The sequence below is a fragment of the Myotis davidii genome, unplaced genomic scaffold (genome assembly GCF_000327345.1).
Source record: "Myotis davidii unplaced genomic scaffold, ASM32734v1 scaffold1, whole genome shotgun sequence".
Taxonomy (NCBI): domain Eukaryota; kingdom Metazoa; phylum Chordata; class Mammalia; order Chiroptera; family Vespertilionidae; genus Myotis; species Myotis davidii.
Genome location: NW_006294681.1, coordinates 9,027,799 through 9,047,357, shown reverse-complemented (window position 1 = coordinate 9,047,357; position 19,559 = coordinate 9,027,799). Strand labels below are relative to the sequence as shown.

Genomic DNA, 19,559 nt, shown 5'->3' with positions numbered 1-19,559 from the left:
CTCTCTCCTCTCTCTCTCTCTCTCTTTCTCTCTTTGGCCTTTCCCATACCATTCCCAGGCTACTCTTCCTCTCCCTTCTACCTGATTGTCATCTAATCTTAATCCATTCCCTCTTTCACTCTATCAGCAATCTCCTTAATAACCTCTATCACAAACACACCTTCCACTAATCCAAAATCCACCTCAGCTCAGACTTCCGTTGACCCCAGAACAACTAGGCATTTCTACATGGTTATCCCCATACATATACCTAAAACTTACCAGGTTCCAGGCGACACTCATTTATCCCTACTTTACACCATTTTGCCTTTTCTTCTGTTTTGCTTGTCCCAAGTAATGGATTCATCAGTTTCACATTTAAGATGATACCTGGGTGCTGGAAGTCTTAATTTATAAAAGCTTGGCTTTTGTTGGAGTCACAGAACGAGAGAAGGGCAAGGAGATGAGGTTGAGGATAAGTAGGTCTTCTGCATCTAAGATTTCAGAGATATCTAATGTTAGCCAAACCACAACAAATTCCAAACTATAGAACTAAAAGTTAAAGTGAGAGGAATGTCTGATTCTGGGAAGAAAGGAAATGAAATAATTTTGAGGCTAGGAAGGTCATTCAATGACCCCTGAAGAGACAGTAGGGTGGTGGCAGGATCATGATGACGAAGAAAGCAGAGGGTAGGTGCAAAGCCTTCAGTAAATGTGGAGGAATGCCTGTGCAGTAGGTAACTGACAGTAGTGACGGTGGGGAGAATGTAGTTCAGCTGGATGGTATAAATCTTTATAGGCCAGGAGGGTGGTCTTGAAGCGTTTATATCTTTTGCATTTGTTATGGCGTGTGGGAGGTCTAGTAACTCACATAATTGGCATAGCATTCTTATTTATGAAAGCAAAAAAACAAAGTTGCAGTTGCAGCAGCCCCTGTGTATTTACTCTTTTGGTTTACTGATGAAATTTCATCTGGGAAGTGAATCATCGGAGGATGGGATAACAAGTGTCTTGTTATCCCATGAATATTACACGTCTTAGGAAAAATTATTTAAGGAAATACATTATCAGCGTCCTAAGCAGAAATATCTTCTGGGTACCAGAGGGTCTAACTTACCTCTGGGATGACTTTCCTCTCTTGCCTTACAGGGACCAGATGGCCCTCGGGGTGAAACAGGCCCTCCAGGACCTCAGGGTCCCCCTGGACCCCAAGGACCAAGTGGTCTGTCTATTCAAGGAATACCTGTGAGTTGAGTGTAAACAGTCAGATAGGTTTTGTTATTATCATTTCTCCGTGAGTTATAAAGAATGAACGTTTGTCTTCTGTGCCTTAATTATGATCCTTAGCCCCTATCAACTCCTACCTACAAATAAGAATTGAGAAATAAGAGTAATGACTGAAAGTTCATTCGTTAGCCATTTTTTGGTTCAGTGATGACGTCTTTTACAAACACATACAAGGCTATGGAGTACATATATCCATGAACAATTGGTCTGTAGAATAAAAACAGGGCTTGTCATGTATTGCCCTTTTTCTTGTTTGACTAAGTCCTTAGTATTAACAAATGTTAAGTTATCCATTATGTATTTATAGTGATTGTGGATATATATTTATGAAAGTCTTTTACTTACCATCTTTACCTCAATGAGCATCAAAGTACAGTACATTAAGTATGAGTTTTAGATGATAAATGGTGTATTTTTATAGCCTCATTTCTTTTTAAAAGTTGTTTAGACCACTGAAAACAAATTTAATTCCACTCACTTATTTTCATTAAACTTACCATAGAGATCTAGATTTATAGACTAAAACCAATCTCTGTAATTAATATTTGAAGCAAACAGATCCTTTGAAGCCATTTTAGCAGTCTCTCTGTGCACATGATATGTTCCCTAGCTAAGTTTTCTTTTCCGGGGTTATTTTCACATTTTAGAAAGCATCAACATGCCAACGTGTGCAATTACTGCTAATAATAATAATAATAATAATAAGCATTTGTTGAGGTTTTACCAGTGTCTGTGTTTGCTTTCCCGTTCTTAAAATTAGCCAAAGTAAAACAAAAATCTATATGGATAATGGCTTTAAAATCTAAACTATAAACAATATTGAAATGTCCAAAACTCCCCTCCACATATTTACTCTATGGGCTTAACCATATCGGACTGTATGTTCTATGTTTAAACTATTATGATATATAAATATTCAGCTTACTAGGAAAGCTTACGTAAGTAGTGTAGCGTATGTGAGAAGTGAAATATGCTGTATTTGGATGTTAGTGTGAAGCAATTTTATGTTGAAAATATTAGAACAGTCCATGGAGAAAAAGAAAAGACAAAGTATTGACCAGTATGAACTTAACCCCATGTACTTTTTGGATATTCAGGGAATGCCAGGTGAAAAAGGGGAGAAAGGAGAGACGGGCCTGCCTGGTCTACAGGTATTATTTCTGTTCTTTTTAGTCTATTGCTCTTAGCTCTAGACTAGAGCTAATGGTGGTCGGGGGTTGGGGGGGTTAGGGAGAGAGTATAGTTCTGAAGTTAGCTGGAATCTTGGCAATAAGTGGTTTCTATTTTAAAGATGATTGGTCTGTATTCATTTACCTTATGCCCCCTCTAAGGGTCGTACTGATGGTCTCAGGGTGAGCCCTGGTGGGGGGCATTCCTTTTCTGGGTTCTGAATGGTCAGTCAGAAAGATCTCACCTATTAGGTTTAGGGGGAGGCCTTAGTTTGTTTCGGGGGGGGCTTGGTGAGAGTGTAGCTGGTTTCCATGAATCTGACTCTTATCTTGTCCTTGTTCTATGTAGGGTATCCCAGGAGGCATTGGCTCACCAGGACGTGATGGCTCTCCAGGCCAGAGGGTAAGGACTTACCCAAGGTTGGTTGTTAGCACAGTAGATTCCTCACCAAGTCACCTTTTGCTTCTGGCAGGTTTCTATACAATGCAGTCTATCAAACCAGGTTTTTTTCTTTTCTTTTCCCTCCTGTCTATTTACAGTCTATCTATCCTGCACCTACTTCCCTTCACTGACATCTTCTATGTCTATTATTTTCATCAAAATCTGGGAATTTTCATCAAACCTTCCCAAATTAGCATCACCTCTTTCTTAAGGTTCTCATAACCTGAATACACTTTGCACTGAATTGTATGTATCATTTGAGCAGATTTTCCAATTTTTTCTAATTCTCACAGCACAAACCTAAAGAAAATGAAGAACCATGAATCAAAATTTAAATATAATGATGATCTGCAGTACTCGCCTTTTATTTAATGTATGTCAATTATTTTTTTAACTTGTTGAAGTGGACAGCAGTCAAAGAAATTATAAGGATGGTTAGAAGAGGGAGGAGATAACATTTAGTGTTCATCAGCATCTTCACTGAGCCAGGTTTGAGGTTCTTGTCCTCAAAGATTTTGCAGCTTAGAGGGAGGAGCCATAATAATGCTATGAAAGGGTATTTACAGAGTCCGTGGGAATACAAAGGATAGATAACTATTCCAGACTTCAGGGTTTGGAAGAGCTTCCCAGAGGAGGCTGAGTATGAACTAAGAGATAGAAACTAGCCTGGTGCATGAAGAAAGGAAAGCTACAGCAAGCAGAGGAAAATGGCATATACAAAGCAGAGGAAATGAACAGTGTGGGCACTTCCAGTATTGCACATGGGTCAGTATGGCTGGAGATTAGAGTGCAGGGTGTGTGTGTGTGTGTGTGTGTGTGTGTGTGTGTGTGTGTGTGTGTGTGTGTGTGTGTGTGTGTGTGTGTGTGTGTGTGTGTGTGTGTGTGTGTGTGTATGCCACACACATGTGCACATAATCTTAGAAGTGGGGAAATTGTCCGAAAATGAAGCTGGAGAGGTAAATACATATTCATTTAAATCATCTATTTTCTTTCAGAGTAAGGATTTGGGGGTTTAACAGGAAGGCAATAGGAAGTCTGAATTTTCAGCAAGGGAGAGAGAGACTGGTCTTCCCTAAACGATCACTGATTTAGACATGTAGGCAGGTCCATGGTTTCTCTCAAAACTGAATTATAAGGAGTTGCAATCCAATCCAATGAAGGACAGACAATATGGTGTCTTTGGTATAACTTACGCATTAGGTTAAAAAACAATTGGCTAGAAGACTCACTTCTCTACTCAAACAAGGCTTGCTTGAGTACCTTCAGCTCAGGGTACCTGTTCTACTCAAGAATAAGGACATTGCTTTTTCTATAGAAAGCTAGGTGTGGGACCTTAAATTTTTCCATGTTCTTTTTTCCCCTCCACCAAACTTTCATTTGCTTAAAAACCCAGTTTAGTTTCTGTCCATCAAATGGAATTACTCAGTCTGCAAAGCAGGGCCAGGTGAATGTATCTAAAGGAGGCATTCTCTGAAAGTTAGATTTATGTAGGTTTCTTGTACATGTGGAAGGTGTGTCTAGAGTATTTATATGTTTTGGCAAAGGGCTTAGGCTAAGATCCTGTGTGGTTACCCACCTAGATTCTTTCATGATTCCCAAAGTTCTGAAAATGGCAATTTCACTGATTTGGTTCAGTGAATTGACTTGATTTATCCATGTCTAGAGTCCAATGTTGGCAAAGAACTCCCAATTCAAACATATTGGATTCATGTTGGGATCGTTTGGTTTTGGAATTCTTTTTTTTAAAAAACCAATATACCAACACAGACTTTTTGTAAATATTTTGCTATTCCTCCAAACATGTTTTCTTTTCTAAGATTAAAATCTTAGAGCTGTAATTAAGTGATAAGATATCTGTATATGGATTTTATTTTCCTCTCTCCCTCAAGTTAGAGGGAAAACGTTCAGGGTATGTCCAATTCCTACTTGAAAAATTCTTAGATTGGTATGAACTTGCTTTTTAAGACTGGTTTCAGAGGATACTCATTCTTTATAGGGTAGGTTAAAAATAAAAAAAGATTTTGGGAATACTGTGACAGTTGTTTCAAAAAAGATATTTGAGGGCAATGAATTTCCAGTGTACAACTCGAAGGGGTGCCATTCACAGAGAGCAAAGCAGATGGTGTCCCTTGGAATTATGTAATGTCGCTGCCCTGTTTGCAGAAAGGAGTGGGTATATATTTTAACATCGATATCTTATTTAATAAAAAGATTCATTGAGCACATATTTTAATTGAGCATGTGCTATGTCCCATGGACTATGCTCAATCAAGAATCATGTCCATTCATGCCTCCAGAGGGGAAGGACCCAAAGTGAGAAACTTTCTATATCTAAGGAGGCACTTCATAGACCTGGAGGAAATGGAAGGATGAGGTGTCAAGGGCATGACTCTTCCCTTAGCCATGAAAATTGTCTTTCTCAGAGAGAGTCGAGAAGGAAGAGAAGTGGGTAAAAACAAAGTTATTTAGTTGGCTCTGATGTGTTTAGTCAGATAACCTTTTAAGAAAAGTAAAGGGTTTAAAACAATTGAGTAGCTATTTAGCAGGACTGTAAATTCAAGATTTTAGGAAGTCCCAGACCAATTGACATGGTTGTAGGGACAGATCCAGGACTTTGAAGACCAGGGCTTTCTGGGACAGCAGGAGTGCCCAGGGGTCTTTGGTTAAGCAGGAGGGGTGAGGGGTTGTTGAAAGAGTCCTAGGACAAACACTGACGATTATTGCTGCTCTTCCTTGGGCCACCCTAAAAGGCAAACCTGCAATTGGGATATAATAATGACAATAATGACAATTACAAGCGTGGCACAGAACAGACAGGGCAAACCCAGTACACGATGAGACTTACTGCTGACATGCCTGGGAAGCCACTCCCAGGGAGCTGCCCAGTTCAGCTCAGTGTCCAGGGGATCAGGAAGCAGAGATATTTTGTTTTTTCATCACTGTAAGCGCTTCAATGACTTAACAGTTCCTGCGACTTCATTTCCTCTGATCTTGAATGAAGGCACAGAAGGAGGAAGCTGGACTAAATGTGTGTGATGCTGTCCAGTCAGTGCTCCTAGCTCCTTGGAGAGTCTCAGGGGGTCAGTGAGCGAGGTGTGCTGTAGGAGAGGTGGGTGATTCCTTACTGCACATTCTTCTTTTAAATCTTTGTCTTCTCATATGGATTGTTAAGAACTCATAGCCCAAAGCTAGTACCATCACATTTACTGTGAGATTAGAGAAAGGTTAGCACCTCTTTTCTGGACCCGGTGCCAGTGTTACCCCTTGACTTAGTCTGGAAGGAGGGAGAGCTTAACAAAGAATAAAAAGGAGAAGATTAAACACCTCCCCTTTAAACAGGGAACTTGTTTTCTAGTGTTTCTAGCTTAGTCTGGCTTTTCCCAAGGGGGATCTTTGACTCCTCGAGGAGGCAACTCATATTCCATCCTGGCCCTGAGGCCACAGAGCAAGTCCAGTCAAAGTTGGACTTCTTCTCTGAACACGTCTCAGCCTCTTGCTGGGGAGGCGATAGAGCACAATGCAGGGCCACACTCTATAAAGCAACAGTGCAAATGCAGTGTTAACAGCTGAATGCAGTTAGGCATCCAGCTTTCACTGTGAGCCTTTCCAACCACCAGCATTCTTGTCTCATTTTTCTTTTCCACTGTAGATCTCGCCACCTGCCTCTTCCCCCTCCCTCCTCTTTTCTGGGTGTCTGTGACTCCAGGGAATACCCTGTGACCTTGAGCTTCTCTGTTATAGGGTGGATTTCTCAGCCTTCACTCTAGACATTCTGGCGATTCTTAGAGAAATTAAGAGCAGGCAAGACATAGATTATAAGCCTAAGAACTGAGAGAAAGAACTGAAAAGAAAGAAAAGAAAAAAGCAACCTCTTTTCTAGTTCTGAGGCTCACATCCAAGACCACCAGCTTTCAGTCAGGCACTCCCAATAGAAGCTTTAAGCATTGTTTTCATTTTCAATTCATAATGTGGTTATAGAAAAAATCAGAGAGACGAGAAATAAAAATGAGAAGGAGATATATAGTTTATGGCACCCGGAAGATAGTCATTCCTCTGTGATAAAAAAGGGTATTCATTTTTAAATTCCAAGTAAACTTCATTTAAATTGCTTCCTTCTCCCAGGTTTCTGCTCCCTGTATTTCCATGCCCTTGCCATAACCACAGCCTTTCTTTCTAATCTATAAAGATGAAATGCTGTCTTTAAAAAAACTCCTACATATGGATTCTGCAAAATCTGTGAGGTTATGAAAAGCAGGACTGCCCAGTGGTGAATATCCTAGACTTATACTGTTAGCCAGACCTGAGTTTGAACCCTAACCATAAGACATTGAGCCAGTTACTTTATATTTCCAACCCTCACTTTCTTCATCTGTGAAGTGGAAAAAATAATATTTGACTCCATAGCGTCGTTATGGGGATTCATTCATATAAAGAATTTCTATATAAAAATTCAATTTTTGCTGATATTAGTACTAACTCTTTTCAATGTAATCCTAATGAGTCAGGACAGGGTAATATTTTATAATGCCTGTTCTTCACATATTAAGATGCCTCAAATCATTTTAAGAACTATTTTTAAAAATCTAAAGGAACCCTGTCTGGTTTGGCTCAGTGGATAGAGCGTCAGCCTGTGGACTGAAAGGTCCCAGGTTCGATTCTGGTCAAGGGCATGTACCTTGGTTGTGGGCATATCCCCAGTGGGGGGTGTGCAGGAGGCAGCTGATCAGTGTTTCTCTCTCATCGATGTTTCTAACTCTATCCCTCTTCCTTCCTCTCTGTAAAAAAAATCAGTAAAATATATTTTTAAAAAATCTAAAGGGAAAAAAGTAGTTTATTGTCGGTGTTGAATTTTCTTGGATTTTATATTGAAAAGACACTTGGAACATACTTCCTTTTATGTGGGTTTGATGTATACAAGGGCCATTTTTGTGATGACTGTCCCATTTCATCCAAGTCAGTTGGGTTTAAAATGTACTCAAGAAATTGAACTTGAGTCAACTATCTGGATTTAATTCCTGTTATAAATGTTAAACAGTGACAAGAGAGTCATCTAAAGAATATTTTGTTAACTGCTAAGATTCATAATCACCCCCATGAGTATCTTCCTCCATCAGAAGAGGAAATGTAACATACCACCACAAAGCTAATGGAGAAAATGATTTGATTTTCTATTTCATGGGTCTAGATGGAATTTTACAAAACCACAGGAGAACCTCCTTACAGTCAGCCAAAGTGTTAATAATAAGTGCAATTGGGATTTGAAAAATTATTTGAGTAAAAATAGCAGCAACCACTATCATTCATTACCGACAAAGTGCAGGTGCTTTACAAATGTTATGTTCTCCGTTCCTCAGAATAACCTCAAATGCTAGACACTGTTACCCCACTTTACAGACAAAGAATTGCAAGCCCCCAAAATGGAAGTATTAGGACAATGCCACACAGCTAATAAGTGTTAGAGCCAGGATTATAACCCATCTTCTCAGCTCCAACCCTGCACGCTGTCCTTCCATGGAATTATGTCAACAAAGATCACTGTGGGATTTTGTGAATGTAGAAAAGTCTTCCACAAAGAAGTTTAATAAGCAGGACCCCATCGCTGAAGATATCTCACCCAGCATTTTGGGCCAGAAGGACCCCAGTTTGGGTTACTTTCTTGGTAAAGTAGAAGTTGATATTTCACCTCTAAGAATGTATTTCTTTGATTATGTTAAACCTTTACTTGGATAGTGGCACATCTGGGGGGAGAACATAACTAGGAGGTTATGTTATTACAGGCTGTAACAATGCTTCTGTTGGGGCACAGGATACAAATAATACGTGCCTTGCACTCTGGTTCTGATGCCATTCTTCAAGGTCAGGCCAGATACTGTTAAATAAAACAGTAGTTTCACAGCTTAAGCGATCATGTTGTTGTTTTGTGGTTTGCTTTTTTCTTTTCTTTTCTTTTTTTATATATGAAGATTATTGGGTTTCAACCTCAGAGATTCAGATACAAAATGTCTTAGGCATAACCTAGAAATGTATAATTCTAAAAAACTTAATGATTCTGATAATCAGCTAAGTTTTGGAATCACTGGATAGTGTATTATATTAGGCCTGTTATTGTAGATGTTAAAATGATTTATTAGGTATAATATTGCTGTTGTTTCTTGCTTTAACTTACTGAAGTCACCATCGCAGGTTACTCTTTATACATTTAAATTATATATGTAATATATACATATATGTACATATTAAAATAGTGTTGTATATATAGAAACATATGTAAACAGATAATATATAAAAATCTAAGTAGATTATATATATATACACATATTTACACATATACATAAATTTGTGTGTGTGTATCACTGAAGGTTCCCCAGTGTGACTCAACATGATATCTGTCACACATAAGGATTGATCTTGGATCTCTAGCTGGACCAGTGTTTACAGAGTCTGTGGCTTTTTGCTGCTTGGCCTCTTAATCTGGTGGTTGGTCTTAATCCTTTGCTGCAAGTAGCAGCCTTATTTCTCATGGCTGACTGCCACACGGTCTCTCCACTGTCGCTCACAGCAGTCCAGAGCCATGCCACAGGGCTGAAATTGTGTATCAGGAGTTTCTACCAGTATTTCTTTAGCCCTCTCTGCTTGAGTTTGGTTTGTTTCAACAAGCTCATCAGATGCCAGCTGCTTACAGACCCCACTCGACCTGAGAGTGTAGCATCAGTCGACAGACCTTAACGATTGGTGTTCCAGAATCTTCGGGTTAGTTTCCATGGCTCACCATCGTGAGCTTCAAAGCAGGCACAAATGGTGAATAAGTCACTGAGTCTGAGAGCTCCTTCTAGTAGCTACATAAACACAAATATTCTAGCTTCTGACTTTAATTTCAGTTACAATACTATTTGCAGGCACATCAGTTTCATCCTTTAGACACCGTAGGCATATTACATAGAAATAGAAACTTTTTAAGAGCCTACAATAAATGATTATGGCCAGGAGAAGTATATATATTTGCTCTAAAGTATGGAAAAGAAAACTGAAAGGTGGAAATTTATAAATGTATAATTACATGTCTATAAAGTGGTATGCTTTGCCAATTTCAGCCATAGTTAAATTTAGCATTTGTTTGATAATTAGTGATTTTGAACGCAAATTTTAGGTTAGATTTCCTTTTGCTGATGAATTATCGCCAACCATAACTTAATAAGTTGGTCATAGCCAAATCTCTTCAAAAACAAATTGTAAAAATCCTTTCAAGTTTTTATAGCAAAAATATTTTTAATGTGGGTTGTGGGTACATATTAATATTTTGAGATGGGAATCCCAAAAAAAGAGAAATGCCTGGAGCTATGTATGTTATAAAACATCCCTATTTGTGGGTGGCTCATTTCATGCCCTTTAAAAAATATATTTGTCAGTTTAAGTAAATTCCCACATTATGCTTATCATTTAACCTCTTATTCCTTAATATTCATTCTTTATTGTTAATTAAGGGTTTCTGCTTTTTAAAAGTGCTTAATCCACAAACACACTTCTCAGATTGCTCCTACCCCCTGACATAAAATGGATAATTTATAGATATAGAAATGTTTTGGGAAATGCAAACACATTTTTAACTTACAGGGTTGGAGACTGTCCAGTGAGCTTTAACTTAAACTGAATCATGAAGCTAGAATGTGCTTACTATTTTGCCCTATGAAGTGTAGACATTTTACAACATTTTGTGTTTCTCTGTTAAAAAACGGTTGCTATTGTTGGTCACCCTGAGGTGAGGAGATGATAAAACGAACCTGAGCCCCTGCCTCAGTGCTGACTGGCTTGACAGGATGGGCTGTAACCCAGGTACTTGGGCAGGGAGACTAAAGCAGTGGCTGACCATCCTGGGTCCCTTGAGTTAAATGCTGCCTCTCCTATGAAATCATCCTTGGATCCCACACCTGGATTAGGTGCTCTTCCTACACGTTCCCAAGGAACTCTTCTAGTTCCATCATCATAGCACGTTGTTATTTTCTTTCAATTGTTGACTTTTCTCAACATTATAAACGCCTTTGAAAGACACCCTCTTTTTCAATCATGTCTACTCCAGACCTACAGAGTGCCCAGCACACAATAGCTCTGCAAACATTTTTAAAATATGTCTTTATTAATTTTTCAGTGAGAGATAAAGGGGAAGGGAAAGAGCGAAACATCGATGATGAGAGAACCATTGCTCAACTGCCTCCTGTACACCCCATACTCGGGGTTTAGCCTACAACCTGGGCATGTGCCCTGACCAAGAGTGGAACCATTGATCTCTTGGTGCATGGGGCAACTGAACCACACCGGCCAGGGCTGCAAATATTTTTAATAATGTGACAAATGTGAGGCTTACAAGTAAAAGTCTTTCAAAGGTAAATTTACTAGTGTGATTCAAAAGTTAAAAAATAAAACTATTTTTTTATAATGTGAACTTTTGTATTTTCTAGGGTTAGGAATACATTTGTGGGGGAAATGACTTTCTGTTTTTAAAACAGTATTAAACTTAAGATACTTGCAGATATAATAATGTGTAAAAAATACATTTTAATTTGGGAATGAGGAAAATAGGTAACTCATGGTAGATAGTCTTAAGGATACCTTTATTCTTTAATTATTATGTTGAAAAATACTCAATTTATTACAACAGTCCATATAAAAAAGTGCTAGAGTAACATTCATTGAAATTGATACTGATCAAATCCCCTCACTTGGCAGGTCTACTCCATCCCCTAGCTGCTGTGAATGTTGACTCCTAACCACTCACAGTTGCCTCTTCTACAGAGAATTGCCCTTGGAAATGCCACCTTGGTCCCTGTCAATGACTAACTGATGTGGGTATATAAAACCTTACCCGGGGTCAACTCTGACATGTAATCCACACTCCAGAACTCCCATGGGACCTGGCAGAGGCCAACCATCAGCTAAATCCAATTCTGACCTAACCTCGTCCCCTGCCCTCTCTTGCCTCTGTCACTACCTGAAAGGTGTCTCCCAAGAACACTCCCTCTATAAATCTAAGGCACAACGCCCAGGTCTCCTTCCAGGACATGACTCCTAAGATATTCACTGAAAGGAAATGTCAGCCTCTGAGTGTAGATGACATCCTGCTTGTGGGGCATTCATGAATGAAGGGCTGACGTTGGCCTATCCCTCTGCCTTATACATCTTCAGACTAATTATACCTGAGATTAATATTTATTTATTCAACATGATAATCAGAGCACATCTTCAAAAACAATTTTATTCAAATTAAACATTGTAGTAGTGCCTATTTTGTGCCAGCAATGTGCTAGGAAGGTGTTAGGAATAGAACAATGATTAAAACATAATTTTTGGCCCCCAAAAAAGGGAGGGAGGAAGAAATGTCAGCTTCTGAGGATGCTCCGTATGTAGGAGAAGAGAGTGAGCAAACACATCTTTGGCTTGATCACTACAGCACTAGCCACTCGGCCAAATTTAGTTTCATCATCTTCCCTTCAGATGGTGTCTATAAATCACATGAATTCGAAACTGTTCACTGGAGTATCCGTGGCCCCACCATGGAGGACGCACCAACAGGTCCTTGCTTTTTAAACTCCTTCCGCAGGATTGGGAGCAGGGAGTAAATGTGTTATTTCCTGCTGGTCTTCGCTGCTTTTAGGAAAATATGCCCTGGTTGGCATCCCTCTGTGAATTAAGCTGTCCTCCTGCCCTCCGCTTGTTTTTGAGATTTTTTCCCTCTGGACACAGCCTGGGAGAAAGTCAGGGCAGACTTCCTGCCAGGCTACAGTCTTGATGTGGGGCAGTTGTGCTGGCCGTGGGCCGGGGCCGTGTGTGGGCTTGCACATGGCTGCACGCTCGCTCTCCATCCAGAGCTGGAAGAGTTTTAAGGCAGGAAGCAAAAGCTGTCCTTTTAAAAATGTCTTCTTAAATTATTGAATATGTGCACAGAGTCCATTTTTTCCTTATGTGAACTTCACCTAGGAAATAAGAGTAGATTTCTTAAAAATCCTTTTTTTATGGTAGGGTCTCCTAACCTCTCTTTGTCCCAAGTTTTCTCACGTATGAGGGAGTTGGGCTGGATGAGTTCTAGGGTCCTGTTCGTCTCTCACATATTCTGATTTTTTTTATGCTTTTCTTCTTGGACATGGTATATTCTGTTCCATGTAAAATAGTTTATTCTAATCCATGTCAGTATTAATTTTTAAAAAATATATTTTATTGATTTTTTACAGAGAGGACGGGAGAGGGACAGAGAGTCAGAAACATCGATGAGAGAGAAACATCAATCAGCTGCCTCCTGCACACACTGGGGATGTGCCTGCAACCACAGTACATGTCCTTGACCAGAATCAAACCTGAGACCCTTCAGTCCACAGGCCGATGCTCTATCCACTGAGCCAAACCGGTTAGGGCTCAGTATTAATTTTTGTTGTCTAGCTAGCAGACCCAAGGAAGGGTGTGTGTGTGTGTGTGTGTGTAACTTTTCTGTACCCAGGTTATCACTGCAGCTTTCTGACTTAATATATTTGACTAACCACAGTGAAAGAAGTAGTAGTGAAACAACAACACTAGCTTGTGTATTAGTATAGAATAGCAACTATAAGATAAGCCTAAAAGCTCAACCCTAAATTAAAATGGTTTAGTGCAATAAAATAAAGTCTATTGTTTGTTCATTATCCATTGCTGTCAATGGGATAGGCAGAGGATTAGGGAAGTCTGGTCTCTGCTCCATATAGTCATTAGGGACTCAGGGTCTTTTCCTCTTGGGACATTCTCATCTTTAACATGTGGCCTCTGACATTGCTACAGAAGGAGGAAAGGAGTGAAGGATTGCCCATGGGAAATTTTTATGAGCCAGAACTGGAACTGGCTCCTTTCCATCGGCCAGAACTCAGCGCTGTGGCTCCAACATAATTACTGGAGCAGGAGGCAGGGAAATGTAACCTCTTCATGTGCCCAAGCAGAAAGGAAAACCACGCATGTCGGGGAGCTCTAGAATCTTCTCTCTTATCTGGTTTTAGGAATCTGTAGCACTCAAGCTTGAGTGCATGATGAAAGGGTCTTGCTGACCAATGCCTTTCCTGCATTCTAATCCAACACCCTCCTCTGCTGCCTCTCACACCCTGTCTCCCAACTCACACACTGTTTCCTTTCCTCCAGCTTCCTCTTTACTCTCTTTCATTTGATGCCTTGAGGTAGGAAGGAATACTGTGAACTTGGATGGGGAGCCCTAAGCAGGTGGATTTTCATGAGCAAGATAAGTAGAAAGAAGAGCTCACTGTGAGAGTGGCACACATTTTAGAAAGAGAATTGGGAGAAGTCAACAGGAAGCTGGGAGAGGCTGGTTTGGGTTGGTTCAAGATGGGAATGGATTTCTCCAATAGGAAAAAATCCCACGATGAAAAGCCCATTTCTCTATGTAGTAGAAGGTGATGTTTTGGACACAATTTTATGAGCCTATTATAAAAATTAGATAGAAGATTCTCTCTCATGTTTTTAACTACATTGGAAGGACTAGCACCCACAACTGAGAACTATAGCCATGGAAAAGTAAGTCATTCCAGCTGTTAATTTTTTTTAACACACATAAAAATAACACACATACATATGCTCATTATTTTAGGGCGATTTTTAAAAAATAAAAAATAGCATTTGTTTTCTGTCTTAAGCTCTTCCAACATGGAATGGAAAGCAAAGATGTACCATTTGTAAGCCCATGATAACAGTCTACAAACCTGTCCAGCAGTAAAAAATCTATCATTGCAGCTGTTAGTCCTCCCAAATTGTCCTCTAGGCTGCTCCTGGAGAGTTGCAGAATTTCAGATATTACAGCATTTTTTGATTTATAATACCGATCCTGGTGATAGGGATCCCTCCTCCAAACCCTCTTAGGTCATGGAAGACACTAATTCATCCTTCTGACTGGTCATTAGTTCCAGAGACTTGACCTCCCTTCTCCTTTGTTAGGTTCCGTTTAATAAAAACACTTTCTGGAAGCAAGTTCCTGCTTGAACTTGAAGTAGCACTTCTCACACCTAAAATTCTTGCACTGGACAATTTCATAGGGCCAATAGACACACAAGTCTTGCCAAGAACAATTTCCATGAAGAGTTCAAAAGTAGTGAATCCCTGGAAGTTCAGACCAAGCAACAGGACTTGGCCCCCGAATATTAAATGAATTAGGTACACCTATTCTGAAAGCCACATAAAGCGACTGCAAGGTTGACAGGCTATGTTTCTTTTCTCCAGGGCTTTCCTGGAAAGGATGGGTCCTCTGGCCCTCCAGGACCACCAGGACCGATTGTAAGTATTTCCAGAAACTACTCGCATGTACTCTGCTTTCAAGCATTTTACTTCTTTTGAGAGATCTTTTACCAGACCTTTAACCTTGGCAGCCACCTTTGCTGTAGTGTAACAACTCAGCCTTGGCTATAGACCTCTGCCTAAAATATCCTTTAAAAATTATACAACCCTATGGCTGGATCCTTTGATCTCTGAGCCACTTCCCCATGAGATCACCTGCATTGACTTAGTTTTTATTAGACACAGATAAGGCTTGAATTTGAAAGAACTACAACTGATTGGTAGTTTGGAGACTACTGAAAAATGTCTTCCCTACTTCTTTGGCAGCTGGGACCAGGAGTGAGCAATGGATCCTGAAGTCTTGTTGCTGAGGGGAAGGGGAGCTCTGTGTGTGTGTCCCTTGCTCCTTCTTGAGAGCTGGCTGTCTTTGGTGAGAATGTGGGAGTACTCACCTTTGCTTTATTTTCCTGCTTCTCTAGGGAATTCCTGGAGCCCCCGGAGTCCCAGGGATCACAGGGAGCGTGGGACCCCAAGGCGCCCTGGGACCACCTGTGAGTACACAGCAGTAGCCAGTCAGGATGGTTGCCCAATCATCCCTCTGGCTTATTAATGTGTTTAAATTTACCAGCATCTCTGTTGGCCAAAAATCCCACTCAATCCTGGATGAATCCATAGGGAACACAGAAGGTCCTAGGATAAAGATTAAAGTCAAACTGTGCACATGTCATGGCTAAAGAGAGTGGGTCCCAACAGGAACTAAGCTTGCTCATTATCTTGTCTTTGGCTAAATAAACTCAATGCGCTCTTTACAGGAATTGGATACAATAGCTGTGTGTTGATTAGACCTGTCTCCTGGGGGTGGGGGTGGGAATACACAGCTTGAGAAAGTCAAGGATTAGTGAGAATGGGAATAGATTTATTTTCTAAATTCTACAAGAAAGACAGAATTTCGTGTAAAACATACCCATACATAAACAAATAGTGGTGTAAATGAAAGCACAGTGATTCGAACTGATTACCTTCTATGCCAGTGATGGCAAACCTTTTGAGCTCGGTGTGTCAGCATTTTGAAAAACCCTAACTTAACTCTGGTGCCGTGTCACATATAGAAATTTTTTGATATTGGCAACAATAGTAAAACAAAGATTTATATTTTTGATATTTATTTTATATATTTAAATGCCATTTAACAAAGAAAAATTAACCAAAAAAATGAGTTTGCGTGTCACCTCTGACACGCGTGTCATAGGTTCGCCATCACTGTCCTATGCTGTGCTTCTCATCTCTTAGGTTGGTGTTTAAATGTGATCATGGGAGGAGGAGAGGGGGGCAGGGGAGAAACAAATGTGCCCATGTGCACCTGTTTCCTCCTCTGTAAAATAGATAGTTGTCTCACACGGCCTCCAAAGCCACATTTGGCATCTTCTGTGATTCGCAGGTTCCTTCTGGTATAGCTGTTAGTCAGCATTCTGGAATTGTTCATGATGTGCCAAGTCTGTATCCACAAGCTAAAATAATCAATATGTGCAGATATTGGTACTACTGCAAACCTGCTAAGAATTTGTGGAACAGTGAAATATGAAGGGTGAGGGTAGGAGAGGTCAATGAATTCTGTTTCTATTGCTGCTATAACAAATCCCCATAGTCCCAGTGGCTTAAAAAACACAACTGTATTGTCTTAAAGTTCTGTAGGTAAGAAGTCTGATGCGTGTCTGATCAAGATGTTGGCATTTCTTTTCTGGAGGTTCTAGGAAAGAATCTATTTCCCTGCCTTTTCTAGGTTCTAAAGACTTCCCACATTCCTTGGCTCATGGCCCACTCCATCTTCAAAGGCAGCAATGTTGCATCTCTCTGGACATTCTTTCATAGTCACATCTTCCTCTGAACACAGCCTGGAAAGGTTCTTAGCTCCCAAAAAGGAGCTATGTGACTACATTTGGGCCACCCAGAAAGCCCTAGATAATTTCCTTCTATAACCTCAAGATCCTTAACAAAGTCACATTTGCAAAGTCCCTTTTGTCACATAAGGTAATATATTCACAGGCTCTGGGATTAGGGTATGAACACTTTTTTTTTTTTTGCGGGGGTGTGGGTTTTTTCTGCCTACCGCAATGAACAAGACAGCAGCGGCTCTTGCTTAGAAAGACACTTCTCTCTCTCTCTCTAGCTATCCAGTCACTTTACTCTTTATTTTTGTTTCAATAAAGTTATTTTATATCCAGAGTCATATTCTAAGCTATAATTTACACGATACATTATCAGGCACACAAACACGCACAAGATCTGAGAATTAAAAATGCCTCCAGATTTTAGCAAACACATCCTAAATTGCACACCCAAATAAATGCCCTCTTTAGCAGTCACTTCACAAAGCCATATACATTGTCATTCAAAATACTTTTATTTCACAATTACAGTTGACATTCAATATTTTATATTTGTTTCAGGTGGTTAGATAATCATAGTGATTCCTCAATATTTCCAATACCCACCTGGCACTATACATATTTATTACAATATTATTGACTATATCCCCTATGTTGTACTTTGCATCCCCATGACTATTTGTAACTACCAATTTGTACTTCTTAATCCCTTTACCTTTTCACCCCATCCCCCAATTCCCCTTTCATCTGGCAACCACCAGTCCATTCTCTATATCTATGAGTCTGTTTCTGTTTTATTTGTTCACTTAGTTTGTTCTTTAGATTCCACATATGAAGTGAAATCATATGGTATTGATCCTTCACTTACTGATTTGTTACACTTAACATAATACCCTCTATGTCAGTTATGGTGAACCTTTTGAGCTTGGCGTGTCAGCATTTTGAAAAACCCTAACTTAACTCTGGTGCCGTGTCACATATAGAAATTTTTTTATATTTGCAACCATAGTAAAACAAAGATTTATATTTTTGATATTTATTTTATATATTTAAATGCCATTTAACAAAGAAAAATCAACCAAAAAAATGAGTTCGCGTGTCACCTCTGACACGCGTGTCATAGGTTTGCCATCACTGCTCTAGGTCCATCCTCGTTGTCACAAATGGTAAGATTTCATTCTTTTTATGGCCGAGTAATATTCTATTGTATATATGTACCACATTTTCTTTATCCAGTTGTCTATTGATGGGCACGTAGGTTGCTTGGCATTGTACCTAAAGTTGCAATGAACATAGGGGTGCACATTTTCTTTCAAATTAATGCCAGAACATTTTAGATCTCTTCTCAAATCAAGCTGACAATGGGCCGCAGAAAAAATTTTGATTGCTTTATCTTCACACATCTTTTTTATCCAAAATGATATTACCAAGTATAGTTATGCTACACGGAAACATACACTGGCGTGTACACACACACACACACACACACACACACACACACACACACCATGCACATAGTCCTGTCTCCACTGTTGTTTCACTGCAAGTTCATCTATGCAATTGACTCTAGGCTATTCCCCACCAGAAAAGAGATTCGAAGCATCATCTCTGCTACAAGGCTCCAGCCTGCTTCCCAGAGTGGGCTCCTGGGAACAAGAGTTTATCTTGTTCAATGGAACATTTTATGTTGCCTCTCAGGACCTGTTTCCTAATGCATTCACTTAAAAATACTTACTGAGCAGTCAGCAGGGTGCAGGGAGCAGCCCCTGGTTAAAGGGGTGTCGGAGACAGCGTGCACTAAATCTCTTTCTGAGAGTGTCACGGGAGAATTGAGGACATCAGAGGCTTTGAGGCATCCTGAAGTGAAACGGGAACAAAACCCCAAACCTCTTTAATTTGTTCATCAATGAACAAATGTATGTGTGCATGATCTAATTTGCATGTCTCAGTCTTACTGACATTACCTAGAACTAGTTTTCCTTAAGCCCCGTTGGGTTGCTCCTGAGCCAAGAGGGATGGGCTGGGAAAGAAGAGGCATTTCTGGGGAACTTAGGAGAGGATAGTGGGGTGTGAAGGATTGAAAGGCATGGAATACATTAGGGAAGGAGGATCCCTACCTGCTTATCCACCTGGCCATTTTATAACTCGAGAACAGCCTCTAAATATGGAGCATACAGAAATACCAATAAATGTTCCCCTGAAAATAAAACACTTGTTAGTAATATTATCTTTATTGTTATAAATGAACAGAAAAGGGCCCTTGATGTGGAATTTTCATCAGAGACAGAAGCCATTTCATCTGGTTTCATAGACACTGGGTGGGGATGCCACAGTGGGCATTGGGGAGCCTCTCAAAGCCAGTTGTATCCTGAACTGTCCAGCCCAGACTTCTCCCTGTGCTCAGGGCCCTGAGCCACCAGAGGCCTGCTGCCTGCCAGACTGGCAGGCCTGGTAACGCGGGCTCAGTGTCAAGGTGTTAAGGCCATGATTGTTTTCATGGATGTC

General features: G+C 40.1%; 1 protein-coding gene across 1 annotated transcript in view; it reads left to right on the top strand.

Moving 5' to 3' along the window:
* The window catches only part of COL14A1 (collagen type XIV alpha 1), a 188,524-nt gene that overhangs the window by 129,750 nt on the left and 39,215 nt on the right, over positions 1 to 19,559 (top strand). The window contains exons 39-43 of the mRNA XM_015567409.1: positions 1,129 to 1,224; positions 2,364 to 2,417; positions 2,785 to 2,838; positions 15,115 to 15,168; positions 15,648 to 15,719. Coding sequence (XP_015422895.1) covers positions 1,129 to 1,224; positions 2,364 to 2,417; positions 2,785 to 2,838; positions 15,115 to 15,168; positions 15,648 to 15,719 — 330 coding nt within the window. The remainder of the gene's footprint in view (positions 1 to 1,128; positions 1,225 to 2,363; positions 2,418 to 2,784; positions 2,839 to 15,114; positions 15,169 to 15,647; positions 15,720 to 19,559) is intronic.